Genomic DNA, 25,655 nt, shown 5'->3' on the forward strand with positions numbered 1-25,655 from the left:
GCACCGAGCCTGTTTGGGTATGATGCATTATTTGCTGATGCCATTTTCTTGTTTACACAAGTGGATTTGCATGGCTTGGTGCTCCAAATATTGGACTACTGAAAACCACCTGCATCTGCTGAGGTATTGAGACCAAAGCTCTGGAGGCTGGCCAGGTTTCTGCAGTGCTTTTGCTTACGTGGTTGACAGTAACATCTGGTAACGCAGATGTTGAGTTCTGGAGAGCCATAATTATTCTGAGAGCAGGGAGAAGTTGTCACACATAGTTATTATCATGCTACTATCACAGGTATTAGTATCAAAGAGATCATTTTGTTCTTTGCTGACAGCATATGTTTTCTCAGCTTTGGAGATGTGCTAGTTTGATGCCACGGAATATGCAGAAGAAAAATTATCTTTGGGTTTTTAAGCAGTTCGAAGGTTAAAGAAGACCAAAGAGGCTATAAATGCAAAATATTTTGTTTCTTCAGAACACCAGTTTCCCTGAAACTGTAATTGCTGCCAGAATATATTTCACACTGTGCCCTGGAGCTCCTCATAAATAAGTGGAATGAGGGAATAAGGGAAGTGCCTTAGCTCTGAGAATCTCAGGTGTGTTAGGGTTTTGTTTTAACTTTGGTTTGGTTTTGGGTTCTTTTGGGTTATTTGTAAGTTTGTGTTTTTAAACCCCAGACACATTTTCAGGCACAGGATTATTGGAAGGAATAAGACAGCTGAGATGTTGGGAATTTTTGTATTTACAGAGGTATTACAGAACTAATATTTGAATCTCCACTAGGAGAGAGATTTAAACTCTACTAACAGAATAATTCTTGAAAATTTAATTCAGTTGGTCAGCTTGATATCAGGAATTAATCTCTTTTTTTTTTTAAGACATAACTTTAACTGAAACAGTAAACAATTGTCAGTTCTTGATTTATTATTTTTACAGTGAATACTGAGTTTTTATTTAAAAGCTTTGTATTTGAACATCTGCACACATGGAACTGTGCATCTTGTTAAATCCTTCCAGTAGTTTGATGCACAGTACAAAGCTTATGTTTGCAGTAGTGACATTTAAAAATTACTTAGCCAACACAAGTTTCTAATGTGGTTAGAAACAAAAGTTTACATGAGACCAATGAGACGTGTTCAAAAATCTCTGCCCTATCTAGGACAAGTTTTTTTATCTTACATTGCATATGAGAGGTGTGAACAGAATTTAAGTAAGAGGGACCAAATGAGTAGGAGTCCCAGGCTAAGAATGTGAAGAGCCATGAAGTTGTCTTAATGTGTTATTCTGCACAGTCTAAATCTGAAATTAGTAAAAGGAATTTTATAATAATCTGTATTTAGTCAGCATTAGAAATGGGTGGGTTTTTCTCTTTAAAACACAACTTTGTTCAAATTTGACTAAAAATGAGGATTCTTTATTTGAACACCTGAAGTTACTTAAAATTGTTCTGGTATTTTCCAAAATCATTAGCTCTCCCTTAGCATAGCTCTTCAAGTGCTCAGGCAGCCCAGAGGAGAGTGAGATCACAAACAGGTCATCATGGAGTTGTTTCTCACACTGCCTTAATGTGCTGCCCAGACGTTTGCTCTTCTCACTTTTGTCCTCAGTTCACATTTACATTTGAGGCTGTGCTTAGCCCTGGAAGAGCACCGGGAGCTGCTGATGGTGCTTGGCAATCACCACAATGACGGAACACTCTTTGTCACCTGGGGTCATAGCTATGTTTAGGTGGTTTAACCAAGCCCTCTCTGGTTCCTTGTTTTTATACAGTAGTGCCTATACACTGCTCTGCTTTCTACTCACTTTGTGGTCCTCACACGGCCATCTCCTCCTTCACGTGCCACCATTTCCCAGGCTAAGTCATTTTTGTGGGTTCAAATTGACTTTGGTGGCAGCAGTGAGTTATTTTGCCCCGTGTTGCATAGGAATGGTTACCCTGAGACACAGATTTTGTAACTCAGACACGGTTTGTTGGTGCAACAAGCGTAAGCGATTTAGCGTCGTTTTCTGCCCTCTGGTTTTACTGCTGCTGGATGAAAAGGGCTGTTTGCTTTTATTCTCGTGTTTTATTTGTTGAGCACCATGTCTTTGAACTGTACTCACACAGTGCACTAGGTCAGTGTTTAGTTTCAGATGCTTCTCAGTTTCCCTCGTGTAACTGCATCAGTCGCAAAAAAACTCGGGTCATTTTGGCGTCTTCCACAGGATGTTTTTCCCAGGATTGTATTACTCTGTGTCACCAAGGGAATTCCCATGCCACCGTGCTAGCTGACATGCCAACACCCTTCTGCCTTGGTCCTTGCAGGTGTTTTCTACCAGCTTTTTCTCCTGGAAAAACTGGTGGCCAATTCTCACTCCTTTCCAGAAGAGAACAGTTACTTGTGATCCTGACCTTGCTGCTGGACACCACCATGGGAAAATCTGATTTAGAAAAGAACCAGAGCTCATCAGAGCTTTGTTCTGGCATGTACTTAGTGTCTTACTAATGACTTTCAAAGTAAAGCAGGAGCTCCTTCTCTGAAAACTTTTCTGTGTGTGCCAGAGACCATTTGAGAGCTGTTTTTACAGAGTGGATTTTGCCGGCCTTGCTGCAGCGGGTCTGCACATTTATCAGTTGGCTTTCCTCAGGGGTATAATTGCCAGATGCTCTCTGATGCTCATTAAACTGGAATCAACATCCCTGTAAAATCCATAAAGATGGACTGCAATGCTCCTGCTTCAAACAGGTAAACAAACCCTATTGTCAGCACTAAGAACTGCAGTGGCTGCAGCAGAACAGGGGGTATCTCCATTGCAGTGGGCTTCTGTGGGGGAAAGGAACCCCAAAATAGTAAGGAAAATTTAAGATTTCCAAGCTAACAATATTTTTCCTACTTCTATACTCATAACACTTCACACTTACATCACATTGATGATGCAGAATATTAAATTCCAGAAAACATGAATTTATATTTTCAACAGCAGCAATGTATTGGATACAATGGTAAATTCTGCCCAGTGAGCATTAGTCTTGGTATTATGTGTAAGAGTACTATATATTATATCTAGTATTTTATATATATAGTATTATATATTTCATTATATATTATACCTGTAATTTCAGTTAAGGAAGCTGGATTCTGAGGGTGTTATAGCACAGCAAGCTCTCTTCAAGCCAGTTTTTCACTTTCCTCATTGAAAAAATGTTCTGATTTCAGACAAAAATTGGTGAAGAATCTTAAAGCTTAAAATATAACACAAGGTTTAATTGTGTCAACAGGAAACACCTTTGAAATATTGTACTTTTCACATGAGAAATTAGGAAAATATTGAAATGTCTATTTCATAATTTAACTATGCCAAATTTTATAAAAGGCATGGACTGCAACCCACAGCCCTGTTAATTAATTAAAAGCAGCAGCAACAAAAAGGCAAGGAGGTAAACGGGAGACCTTTTCAGCATCATCTGAGCTTTCCCAGTTAAGACTTAGCCCTGCTTCTGAAGATCAATAAACTTCACAGATCAGGCATGTAATTGAAACTGCCTCCTGTTCTGTGCCAGTGCCAAATGCAGCTGAGCATTCTCTGGGAACTCACAGTCAATAATTACAGCTCACCTAATGGTTGTATTATGCCTTGAGGTGTTTCTGCCTCTTCTGCAAAAAATAAATCTGGGTTGGGTTTTTTTTTGGTCAGGCAAATGCATATTTTCGTTAAGCACCTAAACACATAATTCCTTCTTAAATGTTGCCTAGCTGCTCGTCACAATATTTTTATGAAAGGAGAGGGAAAAAAAGCTTTCATCCATCATTTTTGTGATACTTTGGCATGAATTGGAGGTTTAATTGGGTGGAGAGGGCAAAGAGCACAAGCTTCTGGTGGTGGCAGATGTGACATCTCCTGGCCACCTGCAGTGGCCTTTGCACCATTTTCAGCAGCACTGACCAGGCCACTGAAGCCTTGGAGATGCTTCCTTCACGGAAAGCTTTTGGCCTTGTGTCACAAGGAGGTTTTGCCCCTTGTAGACTCCAGTATTGGTTTTCAGTCACACAAAACCTTTTCATGTTTGTTGAATCTTTCAGAGCCAAAGCCGGACTTAGCCTGGGTGCTGATGGAAGCTGTTGATCCATGCAGCTCTTGCAATTATTTCTTTCCAGAACTTAGTTATTTCAGGCTTTATTAATGATACTGGTGTAGCTATTTCCCTCTGCTTTCGCTTGAATTGCAAATCATGTAGAACCTTAATTTAATACAGAACTTTATTTAATGAAACAAACCTTTTTTTATCGCTGACCTGTACTGTGCTATTCCTTTAATAAGCAGCTGTTCCCTTTTGAATTTGTAGTGATTGGTTTATTACTGCTTATTTTAAAAAGACAGCAAATATGTCTTCATATTCCATTTAAACTCAGCTTAAATTCAAACAGATTACTTAAAAAGCAGATGAGAAGTTACTGCATATTCAGCTCATGCAGTGAGTGCACAAAGTCCAAGAGATTGCTTGTTTTGACAGAAATAACCATTAGACACTCATTTGAAATTTTCTTTAAACTATTTCCTTTTATCAATACACATCAGATTTTTGTGGATTTCAGAGGGACTTGATTTTACTTTCCAGTTTATAACGTAATTGCTAAACTACCTTTGGTGATCAATAAACCTGAAAATGAGAAATCTTTTCTCTCCTTTTCCTGCCTTCAGCCACATTGACGTTATTAATTAAAAAAACCAAAACCAAAACAAACAAACAAAAAAAACCAAAAAACCAAACTAACCCAAACAAAAGCAAAAAAAAATGTAATGAATCAGTTGTATTCAGGTGAATAACTTGGGAAATTATTAGCAGAACACATGTATAATAATCAGTTGATGTGCTGTCATTGTAATATGGAAATTTGAAGTTAACATGGAGTGGATAACACTGGCTAGGTTGTTGCATATCCTCTTCCAGTTTTAATCCTTACCTCTTTGTGTGGGTGTATATAAGAATATTATATTCTTCTGGTTTTAGTGTTAATACCACTTTAAATGAGTACACTTACTTAAAACTTTAAAATTTTCCAATATCTAATCAGTGGTACTGAATGTGTCATATTGGCAGCTTTAGAAAATGACAGCCTCTCTTAAAGTTCTCTGAAAATGTTTATTCCAGGTAACATTCTTGCTTTTCTGTGGAAGACCTCTTAGTCACCAGGAAGGTTTTGGTAATTTTTTTCCCCCTGCTTCTTGACTGACTTCTGATGATGCTTTTGTGAACTTCATCGGCAACAAAAGTAATTTTATGCTGAATTGAGAGAGCCATGCTTTTTTGCAACTTTTTGATTGCATACTTATATTCCTAAATTCTTATTTCACTCTCAGTTTACTCTGGAACAATTATTAACACTCCTGGTAGACTTTGTGAAGTCTGTGTGGGGTTTTGGGTGCTTGTTTTTTTCTTCCAGGCGTGTTTTTCAGTTTTCATGTTCAGGCAATACTGAACTGAAATGAGGAGCACTGGAACTCAGCTGTTAAAATGGAAACAGATGTTGATTGTTCAGCTCCTCTTGGATCTCCTGGGTTTGGAAGTTGGAGTCTGGATTTAGCTGGAGTTTCTGACAGGACTCTAATTGCACCAAGTCCAAGAATAAGGACTGTGTGTGTCAGAGTGATTGACCTTGATTTCCAAGTGATTCTGGGATTGAGTTGAAACAATGGTTTTCCATTATTTTTCTGCTTGGGGAAAAGCTGATAGAAATTTTGAAAAATGATATTTTGGAGCGTAAAGGGGTGGGTAAGACCTTTTAAATAATACTCAGTTGTTACTTCCATTTCAATTTTTGACTGAAATTGAGGCTTTTTGCCCACCTTCTGCATCTGTACTGACTGACTCACGCATTCTGACTGCATAAAATTCACTGAGCTCATAATTTGTATTTAGTGGAAAGGTCACAATGGAAATCTTCATATAAAAGGAAGAAAAGTTTTGTTTCTCCTGGCTGCAGAGTCCTTGGGCTTGCTCAGCTGCAGCTGCGTGTATCCGTGGTGGCAATGTGCTGTCAGCAGAGGTGTCATAAAAAGTGAGGCCAAACCTGTCAGACACACACGTTGAGGATATATCTGCCTTTGAAACTATCAGTCTGGAGGAGGCTGATAAGACAACCAAAAGTAATCTTGACTTGAGAAAAGAGAGAGAGAATAGCAGGATTTAAGCTGATAGGGGAGAGGTGAGGTAAACAAGAAAGGAAAGCTTGGGGATGACAGGTTTGTGCTTTTGGTGTTGATAAATAACATCCCACCTCACACAGCATCAGCTCTCCTGGTAATCCATAGTGGCATCCCAGGAGCCCAGTCTGCTCCTGTGTGGCCTTGTCCCTGCTGGTGGCTTTTTGTCCTGCTGGCAGCCTGCTCTTTGGGAAAGGGAATCCAGGAGTGGGAATTTGGGTCACCCTCTTGCTGCCTCACCCTGAGTGTAGGGTCCCTGCCTTTCCAAAGGGAAGAGATGCCACAATACAGGCTGATCACATCCTGCAAACCAAACTATTGTTTGTGCCATGTCCTCATCTGTCCCAGACTGTCCAGCCCTGGAGCTGGGGGCATAGTTTGAGTCACAGCTGTTGGAACAGTGATGTCTGTGACCCCTGCACCAGGATCTCCAAAAATCAGGATTTTCTTGGCTGCTTCCTTGCAGATCCTCCACCTCCATAATGGCTTGGACGTGTGATGCTCACCCAAGGTGTGTTTGGAGTTTTGGGCAGGGCATAAGATTGTTTTGTTTTACTAATTGATTTTTATATTTTCCTCCCTATACCTTACTTGGTGCTCAGAGTATTTCTCTTACATTTCCATTTACTGGGTAGTGATGAGTCACTGTCTAGTGCTGTCCTATCACACCTGTTAAAAAATTACACCTGTTTCTTGTAGATAAGGCAAGAAACAAATTACTCTGGGGTGCCTTTCTCTGACACTTCATTTGTCTTCCAGACTGTGCAAGGGTAGTTACCTTCATGCCAAAATTAATTATGGGCAGCTCTGGAATTCTTAATCTGTCAGAAGCAACAGGAGAAGTAAACATTTTATTCAGTTCCGGAGACTGGGTGAATAAGAAAGAGATGGGAGTTTTCCAGACATAAATAGAAGATTTCTCACTCCTATTTTCAGCTGATTCTGAGTTCTCACTGAAGTTGTAATAATTTTTTTGCTTTCATCAAAATCACTTTCCTGTGTCTTAAATTAGCAGGAACATGCTATAGCAGATGGCTGAAGAGTTAAACCATTTTTCCTTTTCCTGCAGTAACAATGCTTACAGCAGAGCTGTGCACGCCATTGCTTGCCCTCTGTTTCAAGAAAGAAATGCCTTTTGAAAGAATAAATCTTGCATTGGTTGGCTATCACCTCCTAATCTAAAGACTGTAACTGGTAACTACATAAATTACTGTTATATTCTCAGCACAGTTTCAATTGAATGGCTTTATTCCTCATAAAACCACTGCTGTATGGCTTTTCCACCAGGAACGGTGTGTGAGGGACTTCTCGCTGTGTCCTCATGCTGCTGGCCCAAATATCCCTCCAGTCCCAGTGCAGACAGTAACTTTAAACTGTATTTATTTGTTTGGAATGAGTCAAGAGCCACGGGAAGGGTTGTGGCTTTCCCTGCTCGCTCCCCTGCGAGTGCCACATGATGTGCCCTCCATCTGGTGGCAAAGAGAAGGACTGAGAATGCATTCACAGGGTGAAGTAGAAGCCTTTCACTGACTGTTGATTTAACAAGGTAATATCCCTGCAGTCAGAAATTAAATTGTTAGCCTAGGGGTTTTCCAGAAGAGGCTTGTTTAGAATAGTTTTCTTTATATTATAGGGAGCAAGAGGGGTTTAGCCATCTCTTGTTATATCCTTTTCCTCCCCTCAGTGTAAATCAAAGCAGGGTTTGGCTCAGGGTTTGCAGTGCTCCAGACACCTTTGGTTTTCTCTTCTCTTTACAGGAACACATCTCCTGTTGTGTGGCATGGAGCAGCGCTCCAGGAACCATGAGGTGTAGGGGAATAAAATATTATTCCAAATCCTGCTTTTATTTTCACTGAGCTCACATGCCCAGACCTGAGGAGTGTGGCGGTGTTCACAGGGGTCTTAGGGTGAGGGAAGAGACGTAGATCTGACTCCATGTTTCAGAAGACTTGATTTATTATTTTATTATCTATATTCCATTAAAAACTATACCAAAAAGAATAGAAGGAAAAGTTTCATCTCAGAAGGCTAGCTAAGCTAAGAATAGAAAGGCAAGAATGATAACAAAGGCAGCTGCCTCCAGACTCTCTGTATGAGTCAGCTCTGCTGCGATGGCCATTAATTAGAAACAACTCTATGAGACCAATCCCAGATGCACCTGTTGCATTCCACAGCAGCAGATAACCATTGCTTACATTGTGTTCCTGAAGCCTCTCAGCTTCTCAGGAGGAAAAAATCCCAAGGAAAGATTTTTAATGAAAAGATATCTGCGACAGAGGAGTGCAGCCATTCCTGGCAGCACCCAAAGCCCTGTGTGTATTTAATGTCTCTTTTGGCTCTGTGCTCTGAGGTGCCACCAGGAAAGGGACCCCAAAGGCAACAGGGCTGGGTGGCAGTGGGTGACACTGCTGCTGGGACCCTGCAGTGATGGCACCAGAGCTGCTCATCACTGGCAGAGCAGGCAAGCATCCACACCATGGCCCTGTGAGACTGTCTCACCACCTTAGTTTTTGTTTTTAATCCTGCACAAAGCAGTATTGTCAACACCACAAGGCAAAATGATTCATCTGCTTTCTATTGTTACTTGCTCAAGCAGTGAAAGTAATTATATCTAAATAGAAATACTTTTTAATTTGTTATCTGACTGCTGAGTGTTCTGAGTTCATTTCTGTTACAGTCTCCTTTGTAATCCTAACAGCTAAAATATTTTTTAATAGAAGCTGAAAATCTGACACTGTCACAGTATTCCAGGAGCTAAGACTTGAGAGTAAATGCAAAACAGATTTGCATGGCTGGAAACTTCTTATTTGTTGCTGTAGGCACTTCTATAGGAATTTTGGAATAAAGCTGGGGGAAAAGGCTCCACTGTGAACCAGGCATGACATTTCAAGTACTATTTGCTTGTCTGAGTATTATCCTATAAAAATCTTGCTGATGGTTGGTCACATTACACGGATATGCCTAAAATGAGACTTGGTAATGCACAATGGGATCTTAGCAGCATGTTGTGCCTTTTGCTTCCTCTTCTCTTCTCTTCTCCAGCTTCTGTTTCTGAAATTGCTTTATTTTGTATAAAAAGTTGTATTTTATATGTTTGAAGCACTGACTGGACCTTTTTTGGGGGATGTACTAAACTCGTGCTGGGTATTGTAAGGAATAAAAGCATTGATATAGTCAGGGATCCCAAAACCCTTCTGAATGTTTCAGTTACCAATTCTTCCTGAGTGTGCCTGGACTAGGAGCTGGAAAAAAAATACAGTGTTAAAATTCTTGTGTTATTGATAGTATCTCACTCTCAAAAAAAAAGAAATTATTATTGACTCCTTGTGATTATATGTGTGATGCCACATTAACAAAGCACTCATTACCTGACAAGTGCAACCTTTTATTTTATTAATGTTTCTAATGATAGAGTTGGCAGAAATTATCTGATAATGCAACCTCTTATATGAAATCTTTGATTGGATGTGAGTAATCAGATTAAGTTCACCTATTGGTGTATTTCAGGCTCTTTAAAGCTTTTTATGTAAGGGGCTTCTATGGTTTTGGGTGTATTTTTCTTTTTTTAGTTATGTAAGGAAGGTATCTAAGAATTCGGTAGTTTTCTACTGCTTGAGCCTGCTTAGAAGAAAATATTTTGTATATCAGTGATCCATCTGGTTTTGGAGTAAGGGCAAAATACTGGTTAGGTTGCTTAATATACTTTTGTACATTAATGGTTCATAAATATATTTTTGGTAGAAATTAGTGTCTCTGAATGGATCACTTCCTGTAAATACTGCAAAGGAATTACAGTTGGTTTTGCATTAGAATATTTTTGAAGCATATGGCACTAATGCTGTAATTTCTTGAAGCATTTGATGGGGTTTTATACTGTGAATATCTCTGTCACATTACACAACTGATGAGTGTGAAGATAGCATGTGAAATGACTTTGATTAATTTAAACTTCACCCTTTGTGTGGTACCATAACTTTGGGGGCTTCAGTATGGGGGCACAGCTTTGCTGTGTAATTAACCCAGAGAGACAGAGTTCAGTGTATGGGAGGTGATCCTGTAATTTTGTCATGTTACGAGCTTACATTAAGTTTTTGACCTTGTTAGATACTGGATTTTTTTTTTTTTTTAATTTGATTAAAAAAAAAAATATTTTTACTGAAAATTCCTCTGTAATCATCTACCAGCAGCTGAAAAGCTGCTGTGGGTGTCTCTGCCAGGCTGTTGTGGTGAATGAGGCTGGAGCAGCCTGGGGTAGCTGAGTCTCCTGGGGTTTGTGCTGCAGCTGGCAGGAGACAAGTGGAGCTGCAGCTACAAGTGTTCAGGGGCAGGGACAGCAGGTTGTGTTCCAGACACCGTGCTGTCATCAAGGGCTGCATTTTGAAATCTTCTGGTGTTCTGCAATCTGCCTCGAGCAGGAAAACAGCAGCAGCAGATGAGGCAGGTGTCAGGCTCCTTCCAGTCCCAGCAGCTGATGCTGTGTGCACACACATGTGCATGGGTTGCCAGTTATTCCTGGGGGAATAATTTATGTATATTCTACGTATCTTGCTGACTTCTGAACTAAGAAAATGCAGTTGTGGAAATTTGTTTTTACAATTATATCTTCATATTATATCTTCATGTAAGAGACCTGCACATTTATAGGAGCAAAAGTAGGCATTTTCCTCTTGCAGGCAGTCTGGTTTGGGGTTTCTCCTTTATCTGGCAGCATGTGCAAACCTGTGTGTTAGCAGCCATTATTTCATGCATGATTGTTCTGGAATACAAATGGATAGAAACAGGGTGCCTTTGACTGCCTTTAAATGCAGGTTTTGGCTTTTCATTTGCCAATGCAGATGTATCTCTGTATTTTAAAAGCAGATCTTGGCTATTGGAAGCTGATTCAATTTCAGGATATCGTCTACTTCATTACACACAGACCACTTGGTCTCATTTCGTGTCTCCTGGCTATTTACTGAGTTTTTAACCTGGTTGCTGGAGTCCTGCAGTTTATTTTATCTTATTAATAGCGCTGCTTTACAAAGGTCAGGCCCATTCAGCTAGAAGGTTTTGATGTGCTGGTTTCATTTCAGGAAATAGAATAGCCACTGCCTGCTGTGCGTGCCCCAAAAATCCTGGAAGATGAGTGATGTTAGATTACAATTAGTCTTAGGGAGAGCAGACTTACTACACAAAAATATTTTTCTGTCTGGTGGATTAGCTCAATTAACAAATATCTAGCGTTTAAATTGTGTAAACAATCCCCCCAGACTGTCCTGGGTCAGGTGGGTTTCTGTTCCATCAGCAGAGCTGAACAAACAGGAATTCTCAGATGGAGGCAGAGGGGTAGGGAAGGGCTTGGGACAAGGATCCCTTTAGGGGGGGTGAATTTATTGGGTGGGTTTGCAGTCCTGATCAGGCAGCAGATATTGGAAGGAAGAGCATTTGGACTCTTGAGGGCTGAGATCTTAGTGAGTAGAAGAGGATGAACCATTTGAGAAATGTCTTGTCCTTAGTAATGCCTGATGCTATGGAGTTGCCAGTGTCCCACAGGAAAATGTTCTAACTGAGGAGGAAATAATCTCACCTGTACTTAAGTCTTTAATAAAGCTCCTACGTAGGTGACCTAATTTTCAGTGTTCATCATTTTTAATTCAAGATTTTATTTATTTATATTTCTAAATATAGATCTGAGATTCTAATGTTAATCATCCATTAAAAAAAGTAAAAAGAAATCCTGGCTGTGGATAATGTGATTAATTCAGTCTTTCCAGTTGCTGAGAGGTAGACTAAATGCATAGCTAGAGAGGGTAATTTTGTTGATGATTTAAGAAATGCATCCTAGCAATGTAGTGTATAGTAAGCTGTAAAGCTGTTGTTGTCTTCATATAAATATGTAATTAAATCACATTTCCTAATATTAGTGGCCAAGGTGAACAGAAGATGATGCAGAGGAAGATTATTCTCATTTTCCATCTCTGAGCTCTTTAAATGTTCACATCTGCCTTGCATAACAGAATTATACAAAATCTTATAATGACTTCACCCCAAAAAACCCTATCAATCCAAACCTTAAATCAGCTGATATTTGATTCTCCAAATGAAAGGTGCTGTGTTACACATGAGGACTATGAGTAATACTGTTAATTAAAATTTAGGACCTGATTATTGATGTAGAAAAAGATTTTACCCAAATTACACAAATTTGTGCCTCGTGCTAGCCTAGAGAGCAAACCTGTGGGCACAGACTGCCAAGTCACCTCAAGTGACATCACTTTTATCTAAAACTTTCAAATCTGAGTGCAAGGTGGGAAAACACTTCCAGCAGCTAGGCTATTCGTCTCCCCACTCACCATCTGGATATTGTGAGTAAATTATTTTTATAAGCCAATACTTCTGGAGTGTTTCTCTTGTGATATGCAGGATGAAAGGCTGGGGGAGGCATACATGGTCCAGCTCCCCTGTCAAGCTGAATTCTTTCTTTCTTTCTCCACTCAAGGTGTGTTTGGCCCATCAGTCATTTTTTCAGTCCCAAGGCTCAAATGCAGTGTGTTATTTGTTTGCTGATCCTGTCAGCCTGGCATGCAGAGGAGTGTGTTATAGAGGAATAGTGGGCTGGAGCTGACAAGGGACATTTCAGGAGTGAAATGTGGTAATGCAGGAGAGCAGATGTGAGGCCATCAAAGGCTGGGGTAACCAGAGCACACTTTGCAGTGGGAAGGGGAGGATGGTGAGGAGAAGTGGTAGAAAAGGTCCCATGAATGGAAAAAAATGTGTGTGGCACGAGGTGACCCTCCTCCACACCCACATCCCAAAGCAAATCACAAACCCTCAGAAAGAGGAGAAGGTACAGGCAGGGTTTGACAGTCCTGACATAGTAGAGTTCACTGAGAAAGATGGAGAAGAAAACTTTATCCTAATTCACAGTGACTGGCACATATTTGGGTGAGTGGAGCCTTTTGTACTCTGTGTGTACCCAGACTCTGCATTGATGCAGCATTTCCACTGATTGCTAAGGAAATTTGCTGTTTCAAAAGTCTGTAGAAAAGATGATCCCACATGCAGTTCCAAAGAGAAGCTTAAGTATTCTAGCTTTCCTAAATCCTGTTGGTGCTCTGGAAGATATTGCTTACATAAATATCATAGCTAATATTGTATTTTGTTGACAAAACTATTAACTTCACCAAAAATATGCTTAACATCTTCCCTTGTGCTCTCTGTTACAATGATTTAAAAAAAAAAGAAAAAAGTTTCTAAGGCTTAACCACATGTGATACTTGTTTAATTGGAGATCAGATTTAATAAAATGCACTATTTGTATCATTCAGTATTGCATGCATTTCCAAATTGTATTTTCCTCAGTAGCAAGACTCACAATAATGCACTTGTCCTCCTTTTTACCTTCTAACATACCCCAAGTTGCTCGGGTCTCATAGTGATTGTTGCTTGTAAAGTTTTAATGCCAAGTAATTTGCTGAAGCATCTAACCAAAATTCAAAAATGAATGCTGTCCTAATGGTCTTTGTGACTGCTCTGTAACAAACTGAAGGAGTTGATCCGAATTTAGACGTCTGTATTTTGGTTTAAAATGAGCTTCCTTGTGTATGGTTTTAATTGTGGTTGGGGCAGAGCTTGCAGGGGTAAGGTGTGTCAGCTCTGTGGCAGTGGAATTCTGGACACTGCTTGTGGGGATGTTTGCAGCCAGCAGAAAATGTGCAGAAAGAAAAGCCTGCAATGATCCCTCATTAAACAGAACAACGACTTCAAAATAACACCCACGTATGGATTTGCACTTGTACAATTCCAATCAGCTCGTTAAAGTTAATGTGTGCAAAATCCAGAACGGGCTGTTTCAGTGTGCTCCTCTCAGGAAGAAATGCACAGGAACTGTTGAGTCTTTTGCAGTCCTGTTTTTCTCTTTCTGGCAGAATTTTGCCTGCAGTGAAAGTGCCAGGGAATAGGCACAATATGGGCTGTAAATCTGAACCACTTTGGGGGTGAGTGGAAGGAGAAGTTGAAGAAGGGACACCATGTCCATTAGGCTGCAGTGAAACACTCACTGGGTTCCTGCATTGGCTAAGTAAGGTAGATTTGTTTTCTGAAGGTTTCCAACAAAACACAAATAATTCAATTTATCTTCAGTTTTTCCAAAACACATTCTTCACAGATACCTCTGTTGTAGTGCCTGTTGCTTCAGGTATAGCTACAATTTTCCAATTTTTTGTCTTTATTTTTTTCCCTGCTCATACAGTTCAGATTGTGGCTACACTGCAGAAGTTGTGGTTTGATGTTTTTTTTGTCCCCTGCTTAAAAAGTCTGATGCTGCTCTGGTTCAGCTTGATTGAATATATTTAGACTTTGAACTCCTTACTGTTTTTTTTCATTGTGATATTTATCCTTTTTATATGCCAGTGAGTGTGTCATATGTGTTAATGTCACAGATTTTTAAGAAACATGGGGGTGAAATGTTGTGTCTGCATAGTCCACATAGGTAGTTTGTTACCAAGAATACGAGTAGTCATGTCGTGCTAATAACAAATAGACCATCTGCCTCCCACAATTCCTCCAGCTACTTGATAGTTTAATAGATGACTTTGTCTTCATAGTAGAGTAAGAAGCAGTGGAGATAATTTGACTTTTTTTTTTCTGCAGTAGAGATAACTTGACTGTGTTCTGTATATGAGTATCTAGTAAAAACCTGCTGAACTGATGAATATCTGAATCTTGTTTTGTGTTGTCTGTCTGTGACTTCTTAACAAGAGCAAACTCAGACTCATATTTGCAGAAAGTGAGACGAAAAAAATGTACAGAAGTTTTCTGTTGTTATATAACAATTCTGATTTTATTTTTTTTGTTGTTTTTCTCCCCAAAGATTTAATTGACCTTGCAGCTTTGGACTAGAGCACTTTTACTGTTTAGCAACAGCCAGTCCACTCTGACCTTTGGGTTGAACCATCATGGCACTACAATATCCATTTGTCTTGGCAGTTCAGGTGATTGTGCATCAAATTGTGCTGAATTAGGGGACATTTTTCAACCTGGATTCCAATTCCTGAGCATCTGCATATTGCTGTTGTCTTGGTCTTTTATTTGTGCTCTGTTCACTTAAAAACAGACTTTGAAATTTTTGTTAGGTCATAAGAGAGGCTAAATGTGAGTTAGACAGTTAGAAACCAGCACCTGCTGTTCTGGGGACACTTTGTGGGGTTTATTTTATTTTCAGCTGGAGAAGGGCTGAAAATAAGCCCCAGAAGTCTGAGGGAAGTCTGCAATGGACAAGGAAATGTGGATAAATAGATGGCTGTGGGGGAAGTGAGGTACTCTTGGACATGCCAGTGTCATCAGTGAATGTTGCATACAAAATGTGCCCAAGGAAGAGGTGGAGAAGGTGCAGGTCAGGTCCTTTCCTATCACTTTTCTAGAAATCTCAACCCTGGAAGGGACAGAAAGGACCTTTTTGTGTAGACCTGAAGTCAATTGTGCAGATGGTTATTTGCTGTACTGAGAGCAAACCTACTGGACTCTCATTGCCAATGGAGTGATGATTTTGGAATCCAAACCTCTGATCAGCCCCAGACTTGACATCAGTAGAGGCTTAGAACTGACCAAGCAAATACTTTGAATTTTGCCTACTTTAACAAGTTTATCCTTCTATTTTCCACCCTGGTGTACAATGAAATCGGGTGTGGGGCAGATAGAACAATTCTGGAAGTCTAGCATTTAAGCTTAGTTGTCTTTCAGGGAACTTTTTCATTTGGGGTGGGGGGACAGGTGAATTCATTTTAAACAGTGGATTCTCAGCACTTTGAAGGCCTGATCTGTTTTATTAGTCTATGGAGATGTATTCAGGACCATTCTCTCCTGAGGCAAATGAGTGATGAAATGATGAGGCCCCTTTGAGGTCAGCAGAGCTGAAGGAGTCGATGAACTCACTGCAGAGGTACAGGGTTGAAATCAAAATAAAGGACAGCAGAAGGATAATAATTGAATTTTATGGAGGCAGACGATAATTGGATATTAATCCTTCATTTTCAGTGCAAATGGCATATTCAGAATGGCCTTTTGTTGGATTTCTACTTCAAGTGGAGTGGGGACAGGCTGGAAAGGGGCCAGAAGAGGTGAAGGAAGGCAGTTGGAGATATCAGGAGCAGCAGCTCTTAGGAAATGGATGAAAAGACTGAGGAAATTTGATTTTAAGAGAAGATCAGTTGAGGGAAGGCCATGAGAGCAATCCTTATATACGGAAAAAAACTTGCAGAGAGAAGAAGATAAGTCTGTTCTCAGCATGAGTGGGGGGAAAGGAGAAAATGCAGCGTATCTAAATACAGCAGGGTGATTATTTAGGATGGACAAGAGGTTTACATCTTTGGAAAAGGGCAGGAGAACAAATGCCTGGAGTGGCAGTGGGGTGAGCTGAGCCTGCCTCAAACCAAATGATCTCCTGTGGCCTCTTCCCAAGCCTGTCTTTATGAGATTTTATGCTTGCTCCTTTGGAGAGAGCTTTTAGTTTATCCACAAGCAGTTGGATTTGTGGTGCAGTGTAAATAACTTCAGGACAGTGTTTTGGTTATCAGTGCTGATTTCCTCAGCTGTATATCAGAACTGAAGGGTCACTTGGAAGCTGTCAGTGTTTTCAGATAAAAACAAATGCATCTGAAACACAGTTCAGCTGGTGAGATGGAGATTATCAGAACTAAGCCATGTGATATGGCATTTGTGATAACACTCTGCTTACATAAGCATGTGAAAGATGGTATTTTAGCTTTTCTCCTTTTTTTTTTCCTTTTAATTTGCAGTTTTCATTTTAACCAATACGTTCTACGGAACTTTTAAATATTTTTGTAAAATATCCAAGCTGATATATCAGCTGGGAATCTTTGCAGTTCTGTTAGAATTGCATTGGTAAATTAACATATGCTGATAAGAAAATGAGGCTGATAACAGGAAGGTTACATGGCATCATCTTGTGGCTGCCTTAGGTTTTCCTGTATATAAGGTTGACTTCTTAAAATTCATGAAAGAAATTAAAGTTTTTTACATTATTTTCAAATTCTAAAAATTAAACATTAATTTTGGGATTCATCTAATTCTAAGTAATCCTCAATCTTTAAATAATAGGTAGTTTTTCTAAGTAGTGCTAAGTTGTTGTGGTTTTGCTTGGGTTTTTTTTTGTTTGTTTGTTTGGGGCTTTTGTTTGTTTTGTGGGGTTTTTGTTTGTTTTGTGGTCTTTTGTTAGGTTTTGTGGTTTGGTTTTTTTGGGGGTTAGCATGCCCTCTTTAATTCCTCATTGTCCTTTGAGAATTGGGGAATTATTTAAAAGTTAAATCATACAGTTCCAATAAAGATGTTCAATGCCATCAGAATGACACATTCAGTGTAATTACTTCAGAGTTCACAGTGTAATCTAATGATTGGCCATTGAAAGGAATAAAATACTGCCATTTGAGCAGTATTGAGAATTTTTTTTTTTTCATCTGCAGATTTCCTGTATAAAAAGCAAGGTTTCAAGTTTTTGGTGGTTTTTTTGATCAATAGGTTTTCTGTATAGAAAAAGACCCATCCAGTGCTATTCACATCCACACAGAAATGGTCTCTTGCTGGAAGTAAACCTAATTGTCTCCGACAGTAAAAGGAACCACTTGGGCTTGATTATGCAGCTGGTCACATTTTATAGAGACACTGACACATTCCCTGTGGTGTGGGAAGAAAAGGAGATGATCTGGTTGTGAAGTTTTGCTGGGTCAGTGCTCTGCCAGTGAATGCAGGGTTATATGCAAACATTTCAAGGTGAGGGATTGTCTTTCCCCCCGTCCTCCTTCCGCTGTGGCTCGACATCGCCCTCGGCGCTGTAACCTGCTGCAGAATGCAGGGCACAGCTGTGTGGAGCTGCTGCTCCCCTTCCATCAGGGGAAAACAGAGTAAAACTCTCCATTGAATAATCAGATCTGTAAGCTTTGAATAAAATTATCTATTCCCTTTGCTGTATAGGCTAAGATACCCTCGTATGCCCAAAGTAAAGGTTTAGGTTAAAGCATGCAGCTTGTTTAAAATGTTTTAGATGGAGTTGTACAAAGATACAGTTTGTGATGTTATGCATGCACACTGTCCATCTGTACCTTAGAGGAAAACTTGTCTCTTGTGACTGAAATTTAGCAACTGTGAAAGTTAATAAGAAAACTGCAGTTATGGGCATGTTACTGATTGTGAAAGCATTGAGAGATCATCTTTCGAAGATGTTCCTTTAATAATAATAAAAAACCTACAAACGCTAATGAAGTGAATTAAAGGCTATTTAAAGGGGGTACAGCTCCTTTAAAAAAGAATACAATCTCTACGAGCGGATAAATACTGATTTCAGAGTTCCTTTAATAATAGTAAAAGAGGTTTCCTGTGTAGGTACCTTCATTGTGTACATATTTTGAAAGAACTTTTTTTAACAACAGCTCATCTGTTGAAAGCCATTTATTGTAGTAAATAGAATAAATGTATTTTGTAGTAGATCAGTCCAGTTTGTGGTAAGCATTTGAAGTTTTGTGTTAAGGAGAAGCAAGGTCTCCTGGCTTTGCTAAAAGGAAAGTGTGTCATTCTTGTAACCAAAGGGAGCAGTGGAATGTGGCAGTGACTTCTTTAGGGCTGAAGTGCGCAGTGTAAAAGTTATTTTCTCTCTCTTCTTTCTGTGGAATTTAGTCTTAGGATCTGATAAAATAGTCCATTTGATGGACTGGAGCTGTCATTCTCCATGTTAAAGGTTCTGTGATTAATTTACTGTTCTTAAAGTGGATAGTGATAACCATCTGTGTGTTGTTTGGAGTTTTTTATGTTGTTGAGGTTTGTTTGTTTGTTTCTTTGATAACTGAAGCCACAAGTGTAAATAGCCAGTCTGGTTTCTGTTCCTAGCTGTGTCTCTGCCTACCTGTCCCCCCCTTGAGTGATTTCCTTATCTCATATTGGCCCTCTAATGTTCTGAAGTATTTGTAAGATTTGGATGCTGGCTAAATGTCACATAAAAAGCTTTGGAAGGCTCACCTATGGCCAGTTCATGACTTTGCAATGTTTAGTGTAGGGAAACAAAGAATTGCTTGTTTCCCAATAAACTCTGGACTCAGAGAGTGAATCAGTCATTTTTCAGTGCCTTCTACCATCTGCCTTGAATGCAAGTTTGGCTTGGATCATGGTGTTGGAAAGTGAGAATTGAACTGTCCCCATGAGTTTTATTTAAAAGGTATAAAGGCATTTGACTGATGTGATGGGTAGGAGCAATAAACTTGGTAGTCCTGTAGTGAAAAAGCATAAATGTACAAAACAGCTAAGCTTGGGAGCCAGCAGGGGCTGAGATCTGAGAGTGTTCTTCAATCCCATGGCAAAGAACCTCTCAGGAAAATGAGAGGTTTGCCCTGGAGCAGTTCTGCATGAATTTATACCACGATAGGAGAAGATACATGTGGTCAGGTACCCCAGTAAAAGTCTAATACCCAGGTGGACTTATAGACAGTGCAAAAATGCTGTAAAGTTTTGTTTAAAAGTATTTCTCTGTTTTCTCTTAGTATGACTTTCTAAAGAGAGAGCATGACCCTTTTATTGGAAATACCTGAAAGCCACAGTACACATAATGTTTTTTAAAAAATAAAAATTACAAAAAGTGTTTTTTTGCTAGAGAACTACACAACCAAATCTAGAGCTGGCATTCTGCTTTCTGACATTCCTTATTTTTTATCATTTCATGAATTGAATTTATTCTGTGTCTGTGAGAACAAAAGCTGCCATAAAACAGTCCTTTTTGTTAAAAGCCTGAATTGTACTTCTTTATATTAAAGCATGTTAAAATGAATATTGTAAAATATGTAAAATTTGTGGTGCAGATCTGTAAATATTCCCTTAGATAGCAAGCACATTAAGTTGTTATCCAAGAACAATAATAATAATTAATTGTTATTATTGTTGTTACTATTATTATTATTATTATTATTATTATTATTATTATTATTATTAATAATAATAATAATAATAATAATAATAATAATAATAATAATAATAATAATAATAATAACAACAATATGCCCAGAATATCCAGAATGTATGAAGACTGATGGTAGATGTGACAGAGGACATTTCATAGCATTTTTCTGCAGCAGGTGTTGGTGATTTTGCAATGTAACCTGAGAACCTGAGGTGCTTCAGGATCCTGCATGCACCTCTTTGCACTGTGAGCGTGTTTCTCTCACCTCCTGATAAATATTTATCCTCTCTTAGACCTGAAATTATTTATTTCTGCATTTTGGGAGCAGCAAATTTGTGATCATCAGTTCAGACCATGGGAAATCCAAGCGGGCAGGTTGGAGACCAGCCCAGAGGAGTGCCCTAATTAACAGGAACATGTAATTAAAATTGAAGCAGATGTGACTTGGGCAGGTGGTATTTCCTGAGCGTTTCCTGTGTGTGCACACTGTGTGTGATGGACACAAATAACTCCTCTTTCTGGAAATGTGGGAAAAGTGTGGGAAATGCTGCTGGTGCATCTGCTGAGCAGTTGGTGTGTGTGGGTACCACAGTTCGGCTCTTAATGGACTGAAACGAGCTCTGAAATCCTCAACATATGAAAACATCTTTAAAACTCAGCCTGGACAAAGTTTGAGATTTAAAAAAAAAAAAAAAAGATACTTGCGTGAGAGGCTATAAATGTAATAACCCCATGTGATGCATTTCCTGCATTCTTCTGTGATTATCTGCTGCTAGTTACTGTTGGGAGCATCATGTTAGAGAAGAGAACACTTTGATCTGATGCAGCTTTACAAAATATGAGCAGTCATTGCAACTCACAGGATCTGAGAGCAGCTACTCAGCTGAAAAATCAATCTGTAAAAATTCCAAAATGGCATTTGTTGGTAGCTCTTACCTAAAAAGTTGCTTTATGAACAATATCAGTGAACTGGAAGAAAACAGTGGAAATTTACAGTCAAAATATGGGAATAAGGCGCTTAAACATCTAACTCTGCAAAACTGGAATTCAGGATATTTTTTCTTAGTAGGCCAGGAAGTGTAGGCATTTCTCCATGCTCAGTACTGGTGGTAAATCCAGAAAGAAAAAAACTAACCAAACCAGCCACACTTGAAGTTTTACATATTTGTGGGGAATTTTTGTCCCTGTAGATCTTTCAGATTGAATCTGTAGAATCCTTCTGCAATTCCAATTATTTTTCTTGGGGTTTTATAGCAATTTAATAGGATTATCTGAGAAGTAATTGTGTTATATAGTTAAATTATTCCATCTCTTGGTTGTTAGAGTGACCTGTTGTAATTTTTCAGTATCTGTTGAGTGGTGGTTCAGTGTCCCAGCTGGCTTGTTTGCAATACCTTGTTCTCTCCTTTGGCAAGCTGTGTCAAAAAATGCTGTTCTAGCAAATGACTTTCCATTAAGGCACAGCAGGTCTGTGTACCCCATGGTTACCAAATCGAAAATTAAATTTGTATATTTTGTGTGTGTGTTCATTTATCTTCTGTAATCTTCTAGTGAAGAACAGCCTTTTGATGCTGCAGAGGCTGCAAGAACCCTTGGCATGATTACAGATCTATTTTCAACATATTTAAAATTATTATTCTAGGTTAAGGACTTTGAGTCTTCAACAGTGGTGATCTTTTCATCACATCAAAATGGGAAATCTCTACCTTATTCAAGTGAAGCATGGTGAACTTTCTAGGTTTTAAGCGCAATTTTGCCTGTTTATTTTCTGAAAGCCTTTTGAGATGGAGGAGAATGCTCAGGAACTGAGTTTATGTCCTGTTCTGATGTACATTAGTTCCATAGTGATCTGTATTAGAAAGTAAAGGTCAGGAATTTATGGAAATCTCTGAGAGCATCCAATAAAGGCACAGGAGTGTTCAGACTGGCATTTTCACATTTATTAGTGTTGATTCTGACTTGAGACCAAATCTTCAGTCTGTGGTGGCTCCACTTCACTGGATTATGTAAAATTACAGCAACAGAGATGTGCCCATAAACTTTGTTGTTATTCCCATTGAATAAACTTGAAAAAATGCCTGAATAAATTATCTTTTTAATGTGACCAAAAGGAGTAAAAAATTTGGCTGAAGTTGTCACAGGCGATGCTGTAAATGGAAATTGGCAATTGCATTGGTATTGGTTCCTTCTGAGCATGCAGCTACTCGGGGAGCTGAGAACATCCTCACCCCGAGGGGCTGCTCCTCCCCACTGCTGAAATCCACTCTGGGACTCTCTGAGCCCTGTAGATTCTAGGAATTAAATAATTTGAGCATTTGGAAAGGAGAACTGTGAAGTGCATGTGAAGTGTTGATGCTCTTCCAGGCTGAACTGCCAAACTTGACAATTTTATGAATTTGACTGGGTTTAGGAAATACTGGTTTTGTGTATTTTACTTGTTATGCAATTAGTATGTGAAAAAAAAATAATGAGTTCAGTTTCCTCTGGCTTTAAGTTCATGCAGTCAGCATCAAAGGCAAATGCAAGTCAGCTATTGTAATAAGTCTGGGAAGAAAAAAATCTTTCTTGTGTTGTTCATAAGATTTATCAAAGTAGTCTAATATGTGCTGATTTATTGTAAAATAATGTATGCTCATAATTTGCAATTTGATTTTAACATGCTATAAAGATATTATGGAGTAAATAGTGAGTGGGATCATTTCTGTAACTTAATCAGAAATGTTGTCACAAAAGTTTCAAACATGTTGATTTAATTATGAAGGGGAAAGTTACTTCTATTAGTAAGGGAGCAATTTGCCTATTGTATCTTCCTCTTTCAATGCTTAATTCCTTTTATTGTGACTGAATACTTCTGGTTACAGTGTGCCATAACCCTATTGGCCTGGGATAAGTTTCTTTAATTATTTATTCTATTAATGTTTCTATCACCTGAGGAAAATGCAGCTATTCCATTAATGATTGTGTTAATCAAACAACTTTCTGTATTTCTGCACTGCCCAAGTTTATGTCATTACATTAGCAGGCACAGGAGATGAATTTGCAAACTTGTAATATACTGCAGATTGGATTAAGTCATCTGTGTGGTGTAGACTGCTTGAAGACTTATTTTAGATAATTTAAAAACATTAAATCTGGAAGACAGTTATTGTTCCTGACAGGATCCCTGAAGTCTCAACATAAGGCCAGTGTTGTTGTAAAGATTTTGAACTTTGTGTGTGAACAGCCTTGCTGGAGCAATGTAGCCAGGGATACAACATATTGCTTTGAATAAATATATTTTATAAAAAACAAATTTATACCAAGATTTGTCTGTTTAAAAAAAAACAAACTTTTGCAAGTTGGAATAATCATTCTGCCCATATAATGTGATGATGGGCATTAGGCATTTCAATGGAGTAGGTAATTTTTGAGCCATTTCTAGGTGTAATAGGTGTTATAATTTTACTTTCTGCCCCTTTAAGACCTTGATGCTGTCTAGGCAGTAAATGTTCATTTTTCAAATGTCCAGCCACAAGATGGGTGGAGGAGGGAGCCCTTGTGCTTGGGTGGAGGAGGGAGCCCTTGTGCTTGGCTTCCATCATAAGCTTTGCTTGCTGGGGCTCTCCTGGGGCAGTGCAGACCCTTCTAGAAGCAGAGCCAGTACCTTTAGCCAGGAGCTTCCCACCTGCAGCACTGCAGCTGATTTTGGATATTGCAGGGGCACCTGGAAAGCACCTGGGGGGATTCTCAGATACCTGTTGCTTGCTTAAAAATACTATACGTTATTCAACTGTGTATTTTTGATGTGTGCAAGACAGCCAGGGTGTTTTTTGAAGTTCTGTTGGGGACCTTAAAGCAGTTAGGTTTAGTAGCCTTTTTGTGAAGAGAAGGTTGTGGACAAGGCTTTCAGGCAGTGTCACTATCTCTTCACTATCTCTGTGCTTGGAAATCACACATCTGTGGTCCTTAATCTTCTTTTCACTGTTGAGAGCTTTGTAGACACACAAAAAAACCTCCAAAAATCCAACTTGACAGAATTCAGCAAATATTCCATAAGCTTTTTGTGGTGCAGGTGGGTAGTGCTTTTTTATTTGAGTAATGAATTTTATTTCTGTCCTTCTTTGCTTACATGACTGCTTGTCTGCATAAGTGGGGGAAGCCTTCAGTTGCTCCTTCTGCAATTCCATGCTCTGAAGTTATCATGGCAATAGTTTCAGCATCTGGAATCCTTTGGCATGTGCTGGGGAGGAGGGTGCTCCTTTGGAGCCTTCATCCTGTGGCCCCTGTGCCAGCCAATATTGAAAGTGATGCCAGCCCAGACCAACCTGAGTTCCCACTGACCATCAGTGCATACTGCCAAAATAATTCCCATGTTTGCCTCTTCTGCTGGCCAAGCTGGTGGCTCAGGAAATCCTTCAGTGCAGGTAGGAAATGTGAAGAACCTGCTGACAGTGAGCACATCATTTGGGGGAACAGTTCCATTCTGCTTAGTAAATTTGCTTTCCTTGATGAATTTAAGCTAAACATGTAATTATAACTATATAATTACAACCAATTTTCAGCGTCATGCCTTCCCTGACGTCCTTGAGTTGTGACTTCAGATTGGCTTCTTCATGTTTATAGATTGGTTAAATTTATGCTATTTTATAAATTTGATAATCAAATGATGTGTAAATTTTGAAACAGTTACTGTGATAATTTCTGTAGGATTCTTTATTTCATTTGGATATGTTTCCCATACATACATTTTTTTCTTTTATTTCCCAAAAAGCAGTTGCCTTTGTGTCATACTTGGTAAGAAAATATGAAAGTTGTATGTTTTTTTTGCATATTTGATGATAAGTTTTTAATAAACTCATGCACTGATGCATACTTACCTACAAGAGTCCTGATGGGAAATAAATTAAACTTTACCTATGTGGTTTTTTTTTTTTTCAGAGATTTGTTAGAGTTCCCCAGAGGAGATGATGCAGACGTTGCAGTGCAAATCGAGGGTCAGTGGCGTTCCCAAGGCCTGGAGGATGTCCGGCTGCTGAATTACTCCGTTCTGCTTGACCTGCCGGGCCCTGCTTCAAACACAGTCACTCTGCAAGGCAGCGGGGAATGCTTTTATCCAAGTGGACAGCGGTGCAGCACAGACCCCAAAACACTTCGCAGCCCAGACCTCCTGTACTCCTATGCAGCTTATTCTGCCAAAGGAACTCTTGAGGTAACGTGGCCATTTGTCTCTGTCACTTGTGGTGAAATAGAGTTAGGAAACAAGAGCTTTTACTGAGCATGACTGGAAAATTACACGCAGAATCACAGAGTTATTTAGGTAGGAAAAGACCTCTAAGATCATCAAATCGAATTGAAAATATGCTGAAATGCCCAGCCTTAAAATAAGCATTTTTATGTGAATTATGATGTGGCCAATCGTACTCATCTTAATTAACCTTACAACCTTTTATCTATGAATACTTCACAGGAGATAGATATAGATATACACTCACATATATCTATGTGAATCTAATTATACAATGTAATTATAACTTTTTAAGTGTCTGTTTATGAATTGGCGCA

The 25,655-nt window shown here is 39.1% G+C and overlaps 1 protein-coding gene across 1 annotated transcript in view; it reads left to right on the top strand.

Moving 5' to 3' along the window:
* The window catches only part of NAALADL2 (N-acetylated alpha-linked acidic dipeptidase like 2), a 401,015-nt gene that overhangs the window by 201,536 nt on the left and 173,824 nt on the right, over positions 1–25,655 (top strand). The window contains exon 4 of the mRNA XM_058031067.1: positions 25,032–25,302. Within this exon, the coding sequence (XP_057887050.1) occupies positions 25,032–25,302 (271 nt within the window). The remainder of the gene's footprint in view (positions 1–25,031; positions 25,303–25,655) is intronic.

Source organism: Melospiza georgiana, chromosome 10, assembly GCF_028018845.1.
Source record: "Melospiza georgiana isolate bMelGeo1 chromosome 10, bMelGeo1.pri, whole genome shotgun sequence".
Lineage (NCBI taxonomy): Eukaryota > Metazoa > Chordata > Aves > Passeriformes > Passerellidae > Melospiza > Melospiza georgiana.